Source organism: Haliotis cracherodii, unplaced genomic scaffold (assembly GCF_022045235.1).
Source record: "Haliotis cracherodii isolate W230 unplaced genomic scaffold, xgHalCrac1.p SCAF_17, whole genome shotgun sequence".
In the NCBI taxonomy this organism is placed as follows: domain Eukaryota; kingdom Metazoa; phylum Mollusca; class Gastropoda; order Lepetellida; family Haliotidae; genus Haliotis; species Haliotis cracherodii.
This window is the reverse complement of record NW_027266272.1, coordinates 9317152-9331959: the sequence shown is the minus strand read 5'-3', so window position 1 is coordinate 9331959 and position 14808 is coordinate 9317152. Positions and strand designations below refer to the sequence as shown.

At 43.0% G+C, this 14808-nt stretch overlaps 1 protein-coding gene across 1 annotated transcript; it reads left to right on the top strand.

The window, feature by feature from the left end:
• The first annotated feature begins 820 nt into the window (after window positions 1–820).
• LOC139464343 (dehydrogenase/reductase SDR family member 9-like) lies at window positions 821–14277 on the top strand. Its single transcript, XM_071245870.1, has 5 exons — window positions 821–946; window positions 5285–5610; window positions 10618–10876; window positions 12927–13090; window positions 14039–14277. Exons 2-5 carry the CDS (start codon window positions 5292–5294, stop codon window positions 14257–14259), a joined length of 963 nt encoding a protein of 320 aa, XP_071101971.1. The 5' UTR covers window positions 821–946; window positions 5285–5291; the 3' UTR covers window positions 14260–14277.
• Window positions 14278–14808: the final 531 nt, after the last annotated feature.

The window sequence follows — 14808 nt, the reverse complement described above, 5'->3', positions numbered from 1 at the left end:
TTTTGTTTTCATTATTGCATGACAACAGCAGTTTGAACAACTATCAGTGACTCACACATCCTCTACCTAGTGAGGGGCGGTCGGGTAGCCTAGTGGTTAAAGCGTTCGCTCGTCACGCCGAAGACCCGGGTTCGATTCCCGACATGGGTACAATGTGTGAAGCCGATTTCTGGTGTCCCCCGCTGTGACGTTTCTAAAATATTGCTTAAATCGAAAAAACAAACTCACTAACTCCATCTCGTGACTGCAGTGTGGAGAAAATGGACGCAATGGCGGCTTGGGTTGGCTCTCGTCGGGTGGAAGACAAATTGGAATCGAACTTCCAAACTATCAGTGATAAATATATATATATATATATATATATATATATATATATATATATATATATATATATATATATTGCTGACTACCCACGCTTGTAATAAAAAAAATATTGCTGACTGCTCCCGCCTGTGAAACACTAATATGGCTAACTACTGTCACATGTGATACAATGATATTACTGACTATTCTGGCCACCTGCGATTAAGTAATATTGCTGACGCGGCGGCGGAGGCTGTGGTTTGAACTGCAAACTGATAGAGTAATATGGGTGAATGAGTACGATTTCACGCCGCTTTAAAAAAATACTCAACTATATAGCGCTCAGGCTTGTCAGCGTGATGAAAGCTCGCAATAAGTGGCGTACACGGTTATAACGGAGGTGAAACCCACGACAAACCAAGCAATATCATCGGGGCGAATCTGGGATTCGAACCACGACCATAGCTTTCTGATAGGCAAGTGTAAGGGACGTAACTCCACACAGCTCATGTTTCAGTCTTCGACAGCTGGGCAATCCGCTCCCCCATTGTCTATGTAAGTAAGCATGACGACTAAGAAGATTACATCTGATCAACGAGTTAATAGATTGGCGTGACTCATCCCGAGTTTGATAAACGTGCAGGTAAGTGTCACATGAAAATTAAAGCAGTACAAAGACATTACTGCGTTACTTCACGTCTTGGCTACGAATGCTACTTGTAGTCAAGCTGTGTTGTCAGAAATTGGGTTTATGAAGTACATTAGTTACATAAATTGATCTGCATGGACAGATTATGACGGCGAGAAGCAGGTCGGACAACTAATTTTCAGTGATCAGTGAAGGTTTGTATTTTTTTCTTTTGTTGTGATTTTATGGTGTGTGTTTTTCATAACGTGTCACTTTCAACTGGAGTTTGTCAAGTAGGAGTTATAGATCGATTACTGCTACAATCAAGCATAGGGCTATGTGTATTTATGAGGAACCGGCATGGTTATATTGATTGATTTTCGTGTCCGGTAACATCTGCAGCAAGGTCGAGGTCACCTTGGGGAGTAATCATTGCTGGCAACTGTGCCGACTCAAGAGAGTACGTGGATTCAATTTAATTTGAATACAGGTCAAATTGTGAGATACATATGGATTAAAAAGCGAACACGTTATTATTGTGTGCATCCCCGTGATGCTCTACGTGAATATACCCCTTCTGTTTCTATAATTTGCATCTCCGTGATGCTCCATGTGTATAAGATATGTATGCCTAATTTATGTCTCCGGACAAACGAGCTAGACATGTTTGCATGACTGTCGTCTCCATGCATATATGAGGGTAGCCTTATTGTGCAAGTATCACGCTGAAGTCCCGGGTTCGATTTTCAGCTTGTGCTGTTCCAGTTTTTATTCCTTACTTATTGTAGTGTATCAAAGTTGTGCTTTCGACCCTACGTTTGTAGTATTTCGGCGTATTTTCAGCCTATAGTTACGTTTTAAATACCATTATCCTCATTACTAGAGAGGGGCGGTGGGGTAGCCCAGTGGTTAAAGGGTTCGCACGTCACGCCGAAGACCGCGGTTCGATTCCCCACATGGGTACAATGTGTGAAGCCCATTTCTGGTGTCCCCCGCCGTGATATTGATGGAATATTGCTAAAAGTGGCGTGACACCATACTCACCCACTCTCTCGGTACTAGAGAACATTTAGCTAATTTTACCATCTAAATGAGTAGAGAACAGGAAGCTAAACACACCACGATCCAAACCAATTGACACCTGCTTGGGAATATAGCTGTGGTCACATTTACCATAAGTCATCATGTTAAAAATAACATTTTTCAATTTTAATTAGCGGGTGGATGTACATTTAAAACATATAAATCTTATACAATATCATTCAATCACAGCTGCCAGCTTTCTCACTGCACACTCTATCTCTGTATGAAAGCAGCAGCTGATTCTGACACAGTAAACTACGGTTATTACGAACTCAAAGGGACCGCTAATTTTAGTTCGTAATAACCGTAGTTCGTTATAGGCATATATACAGCATTTATACAACAAATGGTCGGGACTAAAAAAAGTTTGTTATATCGGTCAGTTCGTTATAAGCGCGTTCGTTATAGACGTACTTTACTGTGTATTGAGAGGAACCTATACACCGCTTGGTGGCATGGCAAGGTTGACATAAAATATTGAATGAGAGAACACCAACAAGGGAACGAACGATTTGCTTAAATATTATTTACTTCATATAAGAATAAACGTTTAATATTTTATACTACCCTAGGTAGTAAAAAACTTTATTGCCTAAAGTACACTAACACACTTAATATAATATACATTTTTCCGCTGTTATAACCATGTTCATTAATGCCCGGTAGTGGCCCAGTTAGTCGGTAAATGGCCATGTCACCGAGACCCTGGGGGCTCACTCTACCTAACGAGGACATGGTTTCCCGCGAGGTGAAGTCCCTGATATATCGCTGATTTGGTTGAAGCTACTTTATTATCGAATTGATAAAAGGATATGGCAGTCTTCTCGTGTATAGTCTCCTTCTTTAACTAAAACATAGGAGAAACTAAAGGAGTATATAGACGTAGAACATCACAGACATGCGAATGGTTGAAAGAGAACGGGGATTATAGGCGTAGAGCATCACGGGGATCCATATGGTAGAAACAGAAGGTGTATGTAGACGTAGAGCATCACGGAGATCTATATGGTAGAAACAGAAGGGGTATGTAGACGTAGAGCATCACGGGGATCCATATGGTAGAAACAGAAGGTGTATGTAGACGTTGAGCATCACGGGGATGCATATGGTAGAAACAGAAGGGGTATGTAGACGTAGAGCATCACGGGGATCCATATGGTAGAAACAGAAGGTGTATGTAGACGTAGAGCATCACGGGGATCCATATGGTAGAAATAGAAGGGGTATGTAGACGTAGAGCATCACGGGGATTCGTATGGTAGAAATAGAAGGGGTATGTACACGTAGAGCATCACGGGGATCGATATGGTAGAAACAGAAGGGGTATGTAGACGTAGAGCATCACGGGAATCCATATGGGAGAAATAGAAGGGGTATGTACACGTAGAGCATCACGGGGATGCATATGGTAGAAACAGAAGGGGTATGTAGACGTAGAGCATCACGGGGATCTATATGGTAGAAACAGAAGGGGTATGTAGACGTAGAGCATCACGGGAATCCATATGGGAGAAATAGAAGGGGTATGTAGACGTAGAGCATCACGGGGATCTATATGGTAGAAACAGAAGGGGTATGTAGACGTAGAGCATCACGGACATGCATATCGTAGAAATAGAAGGGGTATGTAGACGTAGAGCATCACGGGGATCCATATGGTAGAAACAGAAGGGGTATGTAAACAGAGAGCATCACGCACATGCATACGGTAGAAACAGAAGGGGTATGTACACGTAGAGCATCACGGGGATCCATATGGTTGAAACAGAAGGGGTATGTACACGTAGGGCATCACGGACATGCATATCGTAGAAATAGAAGGGGTATGTAGACGTAGAGCATCACGGGGATCCATATGGTAGAAACAGAAGGGGTATGTAAACAGAGAGCATCACGCACATGCATACGGTAGAAACAGAAGGGGTATGTACACGTAGAGCATCACGGGGATCCATATGGTTGAAACAGAAGGGGTATGTACACGTAGAGCATCACGGGGATGCATATGGTAGAAACAGAAGGGGTATGTACACGTAGAGCATCACGGGGATCCATATGGTAGAAACAGAAGGGGTATGTAGACGTAGAGCATCACGGGGATGCATATGGTAGAAACAGAGGGGGTATGTAGACGTAGAGCATCACGGGGTCCATGTGGTAGAAACAGAAGGGGTGTGTAGACGTAGAGCATCACGAGGATGCATATGGTAGAAACAGAAGGGGTATGTAGACGTAGAGCATCACGGGGATCCATATGGTAGAAACAGAAGGGGTATGTAGACGTAGAGCATCACGGGGACCCATATGGTAGAAACAGAAGGTATATGTAAACGTAGAGCATCACGAGGATGCATATGGTAGAAACAGAAGGGGTATGTAGACGTAGAACATCACGAGGATACATATGGTAGAAACAGAAGGGGTATATAGACGTAGAGCATCACGGGGATCCATATGGTAGAAACAGAAATGGTATGTAGACGTAGAGCATCACGGACATGCATATGGTTAAAACAGATTGGGTGTGTAGACGTAGAGCATCACGCGGATCCATTTGGTAGAAACAGAAGGGGTATGTTGACGTAGAGCATCACGGACATGCATATGGTTAAAACAGACGGGGCGTGTAGACGTAGAGCATCACGCGGATCCATTTGGTAGAAACAGAAGGGGTATGTACACGTAGAGCATCACGGGGATCCATATGGTAGAAACAGAAGGCGTATGTAGACGTAGGGCATCACTGGGGTCCATATGGTAGAAACAGAAGGGGTGTGTAGACGTAGAGCATCACGAGGATCCATATGGTAGAAACAGAAGGGGTATGTAGACGTAGAGCACCACGGGGATGCATATGGTAGAAACAGAAGGGGTGTGTAGACGTAGAGCATCACAGGGATCCATATGGTAGAAACAGAAGGGGTATGTAGACGTAGAGCATCACGGAAATGCATATGGTTGAAACAGAAGGGGTGTGTAGACGTAGAACATCACGGGGATCTATATGGTAGAAACAGAAGGGGTATGTAGACGGAGAGCATCACGGGGACCCATATGGTAGAAACAGAGGGGGTATGTAGACGTAGAGCATCACGGGGATCTAAATGGTAGAAACAGAAGGGGTATGTAGACGTAGAGCATCACGGGGACCCATATGGTAGAAACAGAAGGTATATAAATACACTATGGAACATCACGAGGATGCATATGGTGCAAACACCATCATCTGTTAAATATTCATGTTTTGATACTACTAACGGTATGTTTCAGATGACCAATGATGTACTACATAATTGCCGTGGTAGTAATTGGTTACATTTTGGTCACGTGGTTTGTAAGGAGTCGCCGATTAAAAGACTGCAGCGAGAGATTCGTGTTCATCACAGGATGTGATACAGGTTTTGGCAATGGCTTGGCTCGACGGTTGGACCAGCTAGGCTTCCATACATTTGCTGCCTGCCTTACCGAGAAAGGCGCAGACGATCTGACAGAAGCTACGTCTGCTCGGCTCGTGGCCGTCTGCTGTGACGTCACAGATGACGATAGTATCAAGCAAACACTTGCCACTGTCAAGTCACATTTACCCAATAATAAAGGTAGGTAATAATTATGAGTGAGACAGTGAGGGGGTTTAGCGACGCTTTGAACGCTTTGTTTCAGGTATTTATTGAAATTCCTTGGTTTTACTTTATGGAACTGTTTGCCAAAACGCGCCCAATGTGTACAGATCGAGTCGCGTGAACGCACCATCCTATGAGCTGGTACTGCAGGGTGAAATACGTGACTTTTGGTCAGGTTCAGGACAGTGGCCAACAATTAGTTAGAGTTAGAACTCTTAGGTTCTAGATTAGTTAAGGGGGCACGAGTGGCCCAGTCGTCTAAGGCGCCGCGATTCGCTGTGCAGAGTTGCGTCCCTTGGGCACGTCAGAAACCTATGATTGTGGGTTCGAATCCTGGTTCGCCCCTATTATGTTTCTAGGTTTGGGTGTCACTGAAGTGGTAAACGTCTGAGACCTGCATCACTTCGGGCTTTCCTCCCACATTAAGCTGACACGCCACGATATAACTGGAATACTGTTAAAAGCGGCGTTAAACCCAACTCACTCACTCACTAGATTAGTTAACATTCAAGCGATTCACGTTTTGTTGATTAGTTTTAATTCATTTTTGGACCAACTCTGCAAATTTTTTATCTCCTTGCACAACAGCGGGTTTCAAAAGGGAGCTAGGTCTAATAGATAAACAAACAGACCTATCGGGGATCCCGTGAAGATCTGGCTCAGAATTGGTCTTCAGCATCTCATGCGTGTCTTAAGACATGTCCAACGGGATTGGGTTATAAGGCACGCAGACTTGGTTGATGAATATCATCTCATCCCAATTGCGTAGATCGATGCTCATGGTGTCAGTCACAGGATTGTCTGGCCAAGGCTCCATTATTTACAGACCGTCATGTAGATGGAATATTGCTGCGTGTCGTGTTAAACAACAAACAAAACACAACCTTCGGAACCACTCATGTAAATCAGGAACTGTGACGGATATACGAATTTGGGGCGATTTTTACATATGAATGCATGTATACTATTTAAAAAAAAGTAGGGGATATTGGATTTACAAGATTTATGACACGGAAATTGTGAACCCAAAGAGGAAACAAATGACGAAAAGTCATTAAGGGAAAGTTGCCATGACATGAAAGCAAAGTCAATAACGGGTAAACCCCCTCTGTTGGCTAGACAGGCACGGAAACGACGTGGCATACTCCTTACGAGGCGTCCCAAGTCATTTTGGTCAAGGTTATTCCACTCCTGTTGCAACGCAGCACCAAGTTGTTGGACAGTGGTAGGACGTTGTTGACGTTGACGTAACTGCTGTCCAAGCATGTCCCAGACATGCTCGATGGGGGACAGGTCCGGACTCAGCACTGGCCATGGTAATGTGGTGATATGCTGCTGTTTGAGGTAATCTGTAACAATCCTGGCCTTGTGACATCTTGCATTGTCTTCCTGGAAGATGAAACGGCGGCCATGACGGCGTGCAAACGGCACAACATGGGTTGCCAAAATGTTGTCCCGGTAGTACTGGCCTGTCACACGTCCAGGAACAACATGTAAGTCCGTTCTTCCAGCAGCAGAGATGCCTCCCCACACCATTACAGATCCACCCCCAAATTGATCATGTCTAATGACGTTAACATCATGGAAACGTTCGTTTCGTCGACGCCACACTCTCCTACGCCTGTCCAGGAAGTCCACAGTGAACCTCGACTCATCTGAAAACATTACATTGTTCCAACGTCCATTATCCCAGTGTTGATCCCGACACCAACGGCGTCTTGCCCTAATGTGATGATCTCTCAAACATGGAATGACGCTAGGACGTCGGGCGTGTAAATGACCTCTGTGCAGTCGATTTCTGATCGTCTGGGCACTCATTCTCACACCAGTGTCTGCTTGTAGTCGAGCATTAATCTGATTAGCCGTTATGACACGATTTCTCAAGGCTAAAGTACGGATAAATCGATCCTGTGCATGAGTTGTCGCCCTTGGTCGACCATAGCGTCGTCTATCGTTAACAGAATGTGTAGCACGATATCTGGACCATAATCTGCTTATGACAGACTGTGGCACGTTCACCGTCTGTGCCACAACGGTCTGTGTTGTGCCAACCTGTAGCATGCCAAGGGCACGTAACCTTTCATTTTGTGTAAGTCGGCGCATGTCACCCGTTTGGTAACTGAGTTCCAAAACAATTAAACTGATGTTCCCACCTTCAAATTTCCTTCCACAGTGGGTATAACCTTCAAATTCAAAGTCGTGCAAATCTGGTGTTCAACCCCATGATCATCACGTGCATCACGTGCAGATCCTGGGGTTGCCATTGTTGTGTTTGGGGGCCGAATTTCACTGGAAATGTTTCCTCTGTAAGGATCTATATTACTTAGTCTCGTATTCATTTGCATTTGTTACAAGTATGATCGCAAAATGAAATATCCCTTACATTTTTTTAATAGTATATTATGTGCTTGGGTCACGATTTGGGACGAACGTTTCTGTTGTCCACACGAACAAGTGAATGTTTTTGTGTTCAACTTATCGACAATTAAGTGAATTTGCAAAGATCATCGCAAAAAATTGTTCACATGTCACGCTGTATGTAAGGTCTGAGACCGACAATCAGAAACATGTGCACACAATGCGAATCTACTAATTAGTTTTAAAACGCCAGACACATGTCGACCATGGTCTGGTTACGGCGACCTGTGACATTTGTCCACCTATATTCTACCCTCAAAAGAAAAGATTGCATTTACACCCTCCTTGAACCAGGACGTGTGTGTCTTCTATTGAAGTGCGTGCACGTGGTGTCTTAGCGTGTTAATTACAGGTAATGTTTCACCTGCTCGTTCACCTCCGCGTTAACCGGTTCCAGGTACAGCAATTACAATATCTGCACTTGTCATGCAGGCGATAAGATCTGGGTGCAACTTGACGACTGAGTGAACAAAGAGGGTTTCGGGCACATGGACACCTTTGTGAATTATTGTAGAATGTTTGAGTGAGGGACCGTATCGAAATCCGTTTGGTTGATTTGGTTATTGGAAGTATATTGTGTAACAGCATTTTGTGTATGGAGGTAGCGGTTTGTTTTTAACAGGACCTCACGTTTTTCATTGATGGAATAAGTAAAAAAATATTGTTTGTCTTTTCGAATCGCTTAATGACGTCATAACGGGAATGATGCCACATGGTGTTATGGCTATAGTCTTCCTACATATATAAGTGAGTGAGTGAGTGAGTGAGTTCGGTTTTACGCCGCTTTTAGCAATATTCCAGCAATATCACGGCGGGGGACACAAGAAATAGGCTTCACACATTGTACCCATGTCGGGAATCGAACCCGGGTCCTCAGCGTGACGAGCGAACGCCTTAACCACTAGATTGGACTCAACCAAATAATTTCTTGGAAATCTACGCAATAGTTTCTGTTGTAGTATGACATGTTGTGGAAATAATGAAACGAATGCTGAACGAATGTATTTCTCCAACAAACCTATTATAGAATTATAGGTATTTTGAAATCGTACTCACGTAGGGGTGGATTGAAATATCTGGCCAACAGAAATACATGTCACCAAAGACTATCTGTCCACCCCGAACTTCAACCTGGCCAAAATAGTTGTTCACGGTGACAGTGCTGTTGATAAATTGCAGGAGCCAAGAGGACAGTCCCCATCTGTAGTTATGTTCCATATTATCCTGATGAGTGAGTGAGAGAGTTGTGTTTAACGCCGCTTTTAACATTATTACAGTTATATCATGGCGTGGCAGCTTAATGTGGGAGGAAAGCCCGAAGTGATGCAGGTCTCAGACGTTTACCACTTCGGTGAAACCCACGAGCATGGGTATGGTGCTGACAAACCTAGAAACATAATCGTGTCGAACCGGGATTCGAACCCACAATCATAGGTTTCTTACCCTGATGATGTGCTGCTGGAAGTTACAAGCATGAAACCCCCTGAGGTATGAGAATACCGCCATTTTAAGGTGCAGACGATGACACGAGAAAGGCTTTCTTGAAAAACATAATTATGCTTCAGACTGTTGAATTGCAAAAGAATTGCAAGCCCCAAAAATGATTTTGTGCGAGACCTTTACTGCAACCTACATATGGTCGTTTGTATTGTATGAACATGTATGCGTTTGAAACCTGTGTACTTTTGTTCTTATAATGTAATTGTTTTGTACATCACATGGTGTCATTATCTACTCTAGCAGTAATAAAGTATCACACCCGTAGCCTGTGTTGGACCTTGTGTTTTCCATCACAATCCCGGTTACATCACCCAGAATAAAGACAACGCTGGCCCAGTCGTCTGAGGCGTCGCAATTTGCTGTACATAGTTGCGTCCCTTTGGCACGCCAGAAAATTATTATTGTGGGTTCGAATCTCGGTTCGTCCCAAATATTTCTAGGTTTGTCAGCACCTTATCCGTGCTCGTTGGTTTCACCGAAGTGGTAAAAGTCTGGGACCTGCATCACTTCGGGCTTTCCTACGGAAGCCTTTTAGGGGCAAGTGTTTTTTAATTTTTTTCGATACAATCTTGAAATTTCAAGGTACAGAAGTTGAAATTTCAAGATACTAAGTTGAAATTCCAAGATACCGAAGTTGAAATTTCAAGATATTAAGTTGAAATTTCAAGATACTAAGTTGAAATTATCTTGGAAAACATGATACTATCTTGAAATTTCAACTTAATATCTTGAAATTTCTACTTCTGTATACTGACATTTCCAGATTGTATCGGGAAAAAAATAATTAAAAAATGGCCCTAAAAGGCTTCCGTACTTTCTTCCCACATTAAGCTTATTTCTAGGTTTGTCAGCACCATAAACGTGCTCTAGGGTTTCACCAACGTGGTAAAGGTGTAAGACCGTCGTCACGGCGATAAACCCACTCACTCACTCACTCTTACCCAGAATCCCCAAGGCTTGTCAAGCCTATCCCGTAGAGCGCGAACATCTATTTGGGCTAGATCGAGTGTCTGGACTGGGTAGAGATATTTAATAAATGTGTTGCAAGAATTTTTGTTATTTCAGGAATTTGGGCGTTAGTGAACAACGCAGGGGTGACAGGGGCGGTGGCACCATCAGAATGGCTCAGTCGGGAGGACTGGAAGATACCCATGTCCGTCAACGTCTTGGGGATGGCAAGCGTCACTAACCACTTCCTCCCTCTCCTGCGCATGTGCGGGGGTCGTATCATCAACACGTCTAGTGTTTTAGGGAGGGTTGCAGCAGGCCCAACCGCCTACGTCGTCAGCAAATACTGCGTGGAAGGTTACTCGGATACGCTAAGGTTGGTTGACTGGGTTCCTGTCTGCCTCAACGAGTAGTACTGGTGGCCGATTTTTCGTAGCCTGCAATTGGACCACATTCTCTCAGTACATGGCGTCATTCTCGAGCCTCGAGTATTATATCTCCGTTCTTTTATGATATGAGCCTCGAGTATTATATCTCCATTCTATTATGATAAATTAGGAGAGAAACGTACTCTGTTTTCAATGTAGAGATAGGTTACCTGTAGATGTAACCGCGCTAGATTGAATTTGGAACAGAACGCGCAGCATGAGGTTTCAAATGTTAAATATAGCGCGGTTAACACAGGATGTTTATCACCATTCTACCATGACTAAATAAAACGCGAACTTTTTGCTTTTAGCAAATATACTGAGTGAAGCGGCATGGGTTGCGTCCAGTGTTTTAAGAGTGTTGTCGATTTGAATTATGGAATCACAGACAACAGCAGTAGAATATAAAGCGCCAAATACCAAGCTCTCTGTTGTCCTCAAAACTTAAAATCCCTTTCTTTTTGTAGATTTCTATCGTGTTTTCTGCACGAAATATATTGCCACTCATCCTTGAATACTGTAGTAACCACAACTTTGCAATTTGTAACCTGTAAATGTAGATATAATTATTTAAATATGCCTACCGACAATGACTGGAAAAAATACTATACCATGAACATTAGCTTCCGCGGTGATGCGGCCGTCAAATCGGCTGTTTCATTCAGATGGGGGTGTATTGTGATTTGACAACCTCTGATTGACCAATCAGAATAGAGTAACTTTCAAATTCATGGTAGAATTAAATATATACCATAATGGAAAGAGGATTTGGTGCACTGGATTTTCAAGGATGAGCATTCATGTGTCCTCGGAAAAGAATGCAAACATACAACGGTAAGTTTGTTTGTGAACAAACATTTCTCTCGCGATGTGAAAATTAATTAGCACAGAAGTGTTGTAAAATGTTCGCCTCTACACTTACTCTATGTTTATTTACATTTGTAATGAAGGCAGTTACGCATGCGCACCTATAATCGGATATGGTAGATTTCACATTTTTTGGCCGCCGCCTGTTGGTTAAAAGTACCATTTAAGCTTGCTGCGCGATCATTACCCCACTCACGCCGATGGCATAATGAATAAGGCACCAGATGGTATATCCCGGGGTCAGAGATCACCTGTGTTTGAGTGTCTACAAGGATTTTTCCGAGGCACACTGTACCCGCTGCTCTTTACCCTGCCAGAATTTCTGCAAATCACATGCTTATGAATTTCATTCAAAAAAATAAATACCTATCTTCATTGCAATTAAACCAGGACGCCCGATTCAGAAACGATCTTACAGACCGGATTTTTATCTTCAAATAAGTCAATTATATCGTTTAAAACAAATTAAACTAAAACTAAACTAAAATTACCATTGTTTTTTTTATGATCTGCTACCTGTATATGTATTTCAAGAATGACTGGCCTCATTTGGGAACAGTTGTGTAGTGAGTGAGTGAGTGAGTATGGTTTGACGCCGTTTTTAACAATATTCCAGCAATATCACGGCGGGGGACACCAGAAATGGGCTTCATACATTGTACCCATGTCGGGAATCGAACCCGGGTCTTCGTCGTGACGAGCGAACGCTTTAACCACTAGGCTACCCGACCGCCCCGACGGTTGTGTAAGCTTAGGGTAAGCCTGTGCTTTTGTTGTTGTAAAACGGTAAAATATACACTGTATCTGCCATCGCTTTCAGGACCCCGTTCCACAAAGCGATCTTAGCGTTGCGACTGCGTAAATCTATGCTAAAGTATACGAGTTATGATTATCTTAGCGCTAAGATCGATTTGTATAGCGGGGCCCTGAACATAAAATAATCGTTCGGCATTTTCATGTGACATAACTAATATACTATCCATCCTTCTAGGGATATCTTTGCATGATACACAACTGATTCGCGATGTCGAGTGTAATTTTAATTTATCTGGCATATCTCATTACCCCTATTAAAAGCCGAGTAGAATATGCCTGTCCGGACAGAGGTAACTGAAATGTTTCTCTCCACAGGCGAGAACTGTTGCATCAGGGTGTGTCAGTCCACATCATAGAACCAGGAGCTTTCAAGACGAACATCACAAACCCGGACCTGCTCACTGCATCAATGGAGAAAGTGTACCGGAAGTTGGACCCGGAAGTGCAACAGTATTATGGGAAGGAGTACTGTTCTGGGTGTAAGTGTTAACACATTCTGTTCATTCATAAAGAAGGGCATGGACGTGTCATGCAATACAAGGTATACATTTCATCACTTCGGGTTTTACTCCCATATTAAGCTGACACGCCGTGATGTAACTGGAATTCGGTTCAATGCGGCGTAAAATCCAACTGACTCACTCACTCATTTGGTAAAAGATATCTGCGACGAGAAGATAAAACTGAACATTTAAAGAGTAAGAAATACCTTTAAGGTTCTTAAAACATATCAATTATTATCCACGAGCTCGGGCATGGTGCTGACGTGTATAAAAACATAATCAGGGCAATTCTGAGACTCGATGGGTTTTTTTAAATAATTGTTTTATCGATGTATTTCCTTGTTGCTTACATTCCGTGAGATCCCCTAGCGTTACACCTTTGATGATGTCTAGTATAATAGCGGATATATTCTTTTGGAAGACAATTATTATGTCTTTCATAATCAGATTATGATAGGAAAACACTCACCTGATTGCTTGTTATGTTTATTCAACAAGAGTAAAACCCATCCTCGATGACCAAGGTCTTATGACGTGCTCATAGTATATAGACTACTCATGAATCATGTGGGTCCTTAATGATTTAGACCCGTGAAGATCCGGAGTAGAGTAGGTCTTAAGCAACCCATGCTTGCCGTAAGAGGCGACCAATGGTATCGAGTGGCCATGCTGGCTGACTTGGTTGAAGTCAGTTGTATGGATCGATGCTCATGATGTCAATCACTGGATTGTCTGGTCTAGACTCGATTATTTACAGACCGCCGTCATATAGCTGGAATATTGCTGAGTGCGGCGTTAAACAATAAACCAACCAACTAATGTTTTAGAGTAGTATTTCATAACAGAACGGAGATTTCATACACTGGGTAATCGAGGGTGTGTAAAACCCGACTCCCTCACTCACTCGCTGTTGTATGTCCCCAGTGCAGACGTTGATGACGCTGCTGTCGAGATGGGAAGCTGACGGAAACCTGGACAAAGTGGTCGACGCCTACATACACGCCATCACCGCCGTGTACCCCAAAACAAGATACGTCGTCGGCGTTGACGCCAACACCATCTTTACGCTCTTGTGGAATGTCCCAGACAGAATCACTGACCTAATTCTGGGCCTTACCTACCCGAGACCTCAAGGTGAACGCTGATGAGCACAGGAGGATGAACGTGATGGGTACAAACGCAACACTTTAAGTTTCATGTATCGCCATATCGTGTGTGTTTTTTGTTGTTGTTTTTTGTTTGTTTGTTTGTTTGTTTGTTTGTTTGTTGCTATATCCCAGCTATATGACGGCGGTCTGTAAATAACAATATCAACATCGTAAATTTAATTTCCCTGTTGAATATCAGAATACCTATATGCTATCAATATACCCAGCAAAGTATATTCAATAAGATGCTTGTCTTCATAATTGAATCAATAAATACAAATAATCATCTTTAACGATGACGTCACTTGGAGGCTGCTGACCAGAGTACCCCGCCCCAGGGGCTCATTGGATACAGGCAGAATATATTAGAATTTGAATGGACATGGAACTATATAGAGATGGCTGATTTGCCCAGGTCATTCACGTTTTGCATGGTATTCATGGAGCAAGTCAAAAACATGTTTATTTATTTGTTTGTTTGTTGTTTAACGCCACACTCAGCAATATTCCAGCCATATGAAAGCGGCCTGTAAATAATTGAGTCTG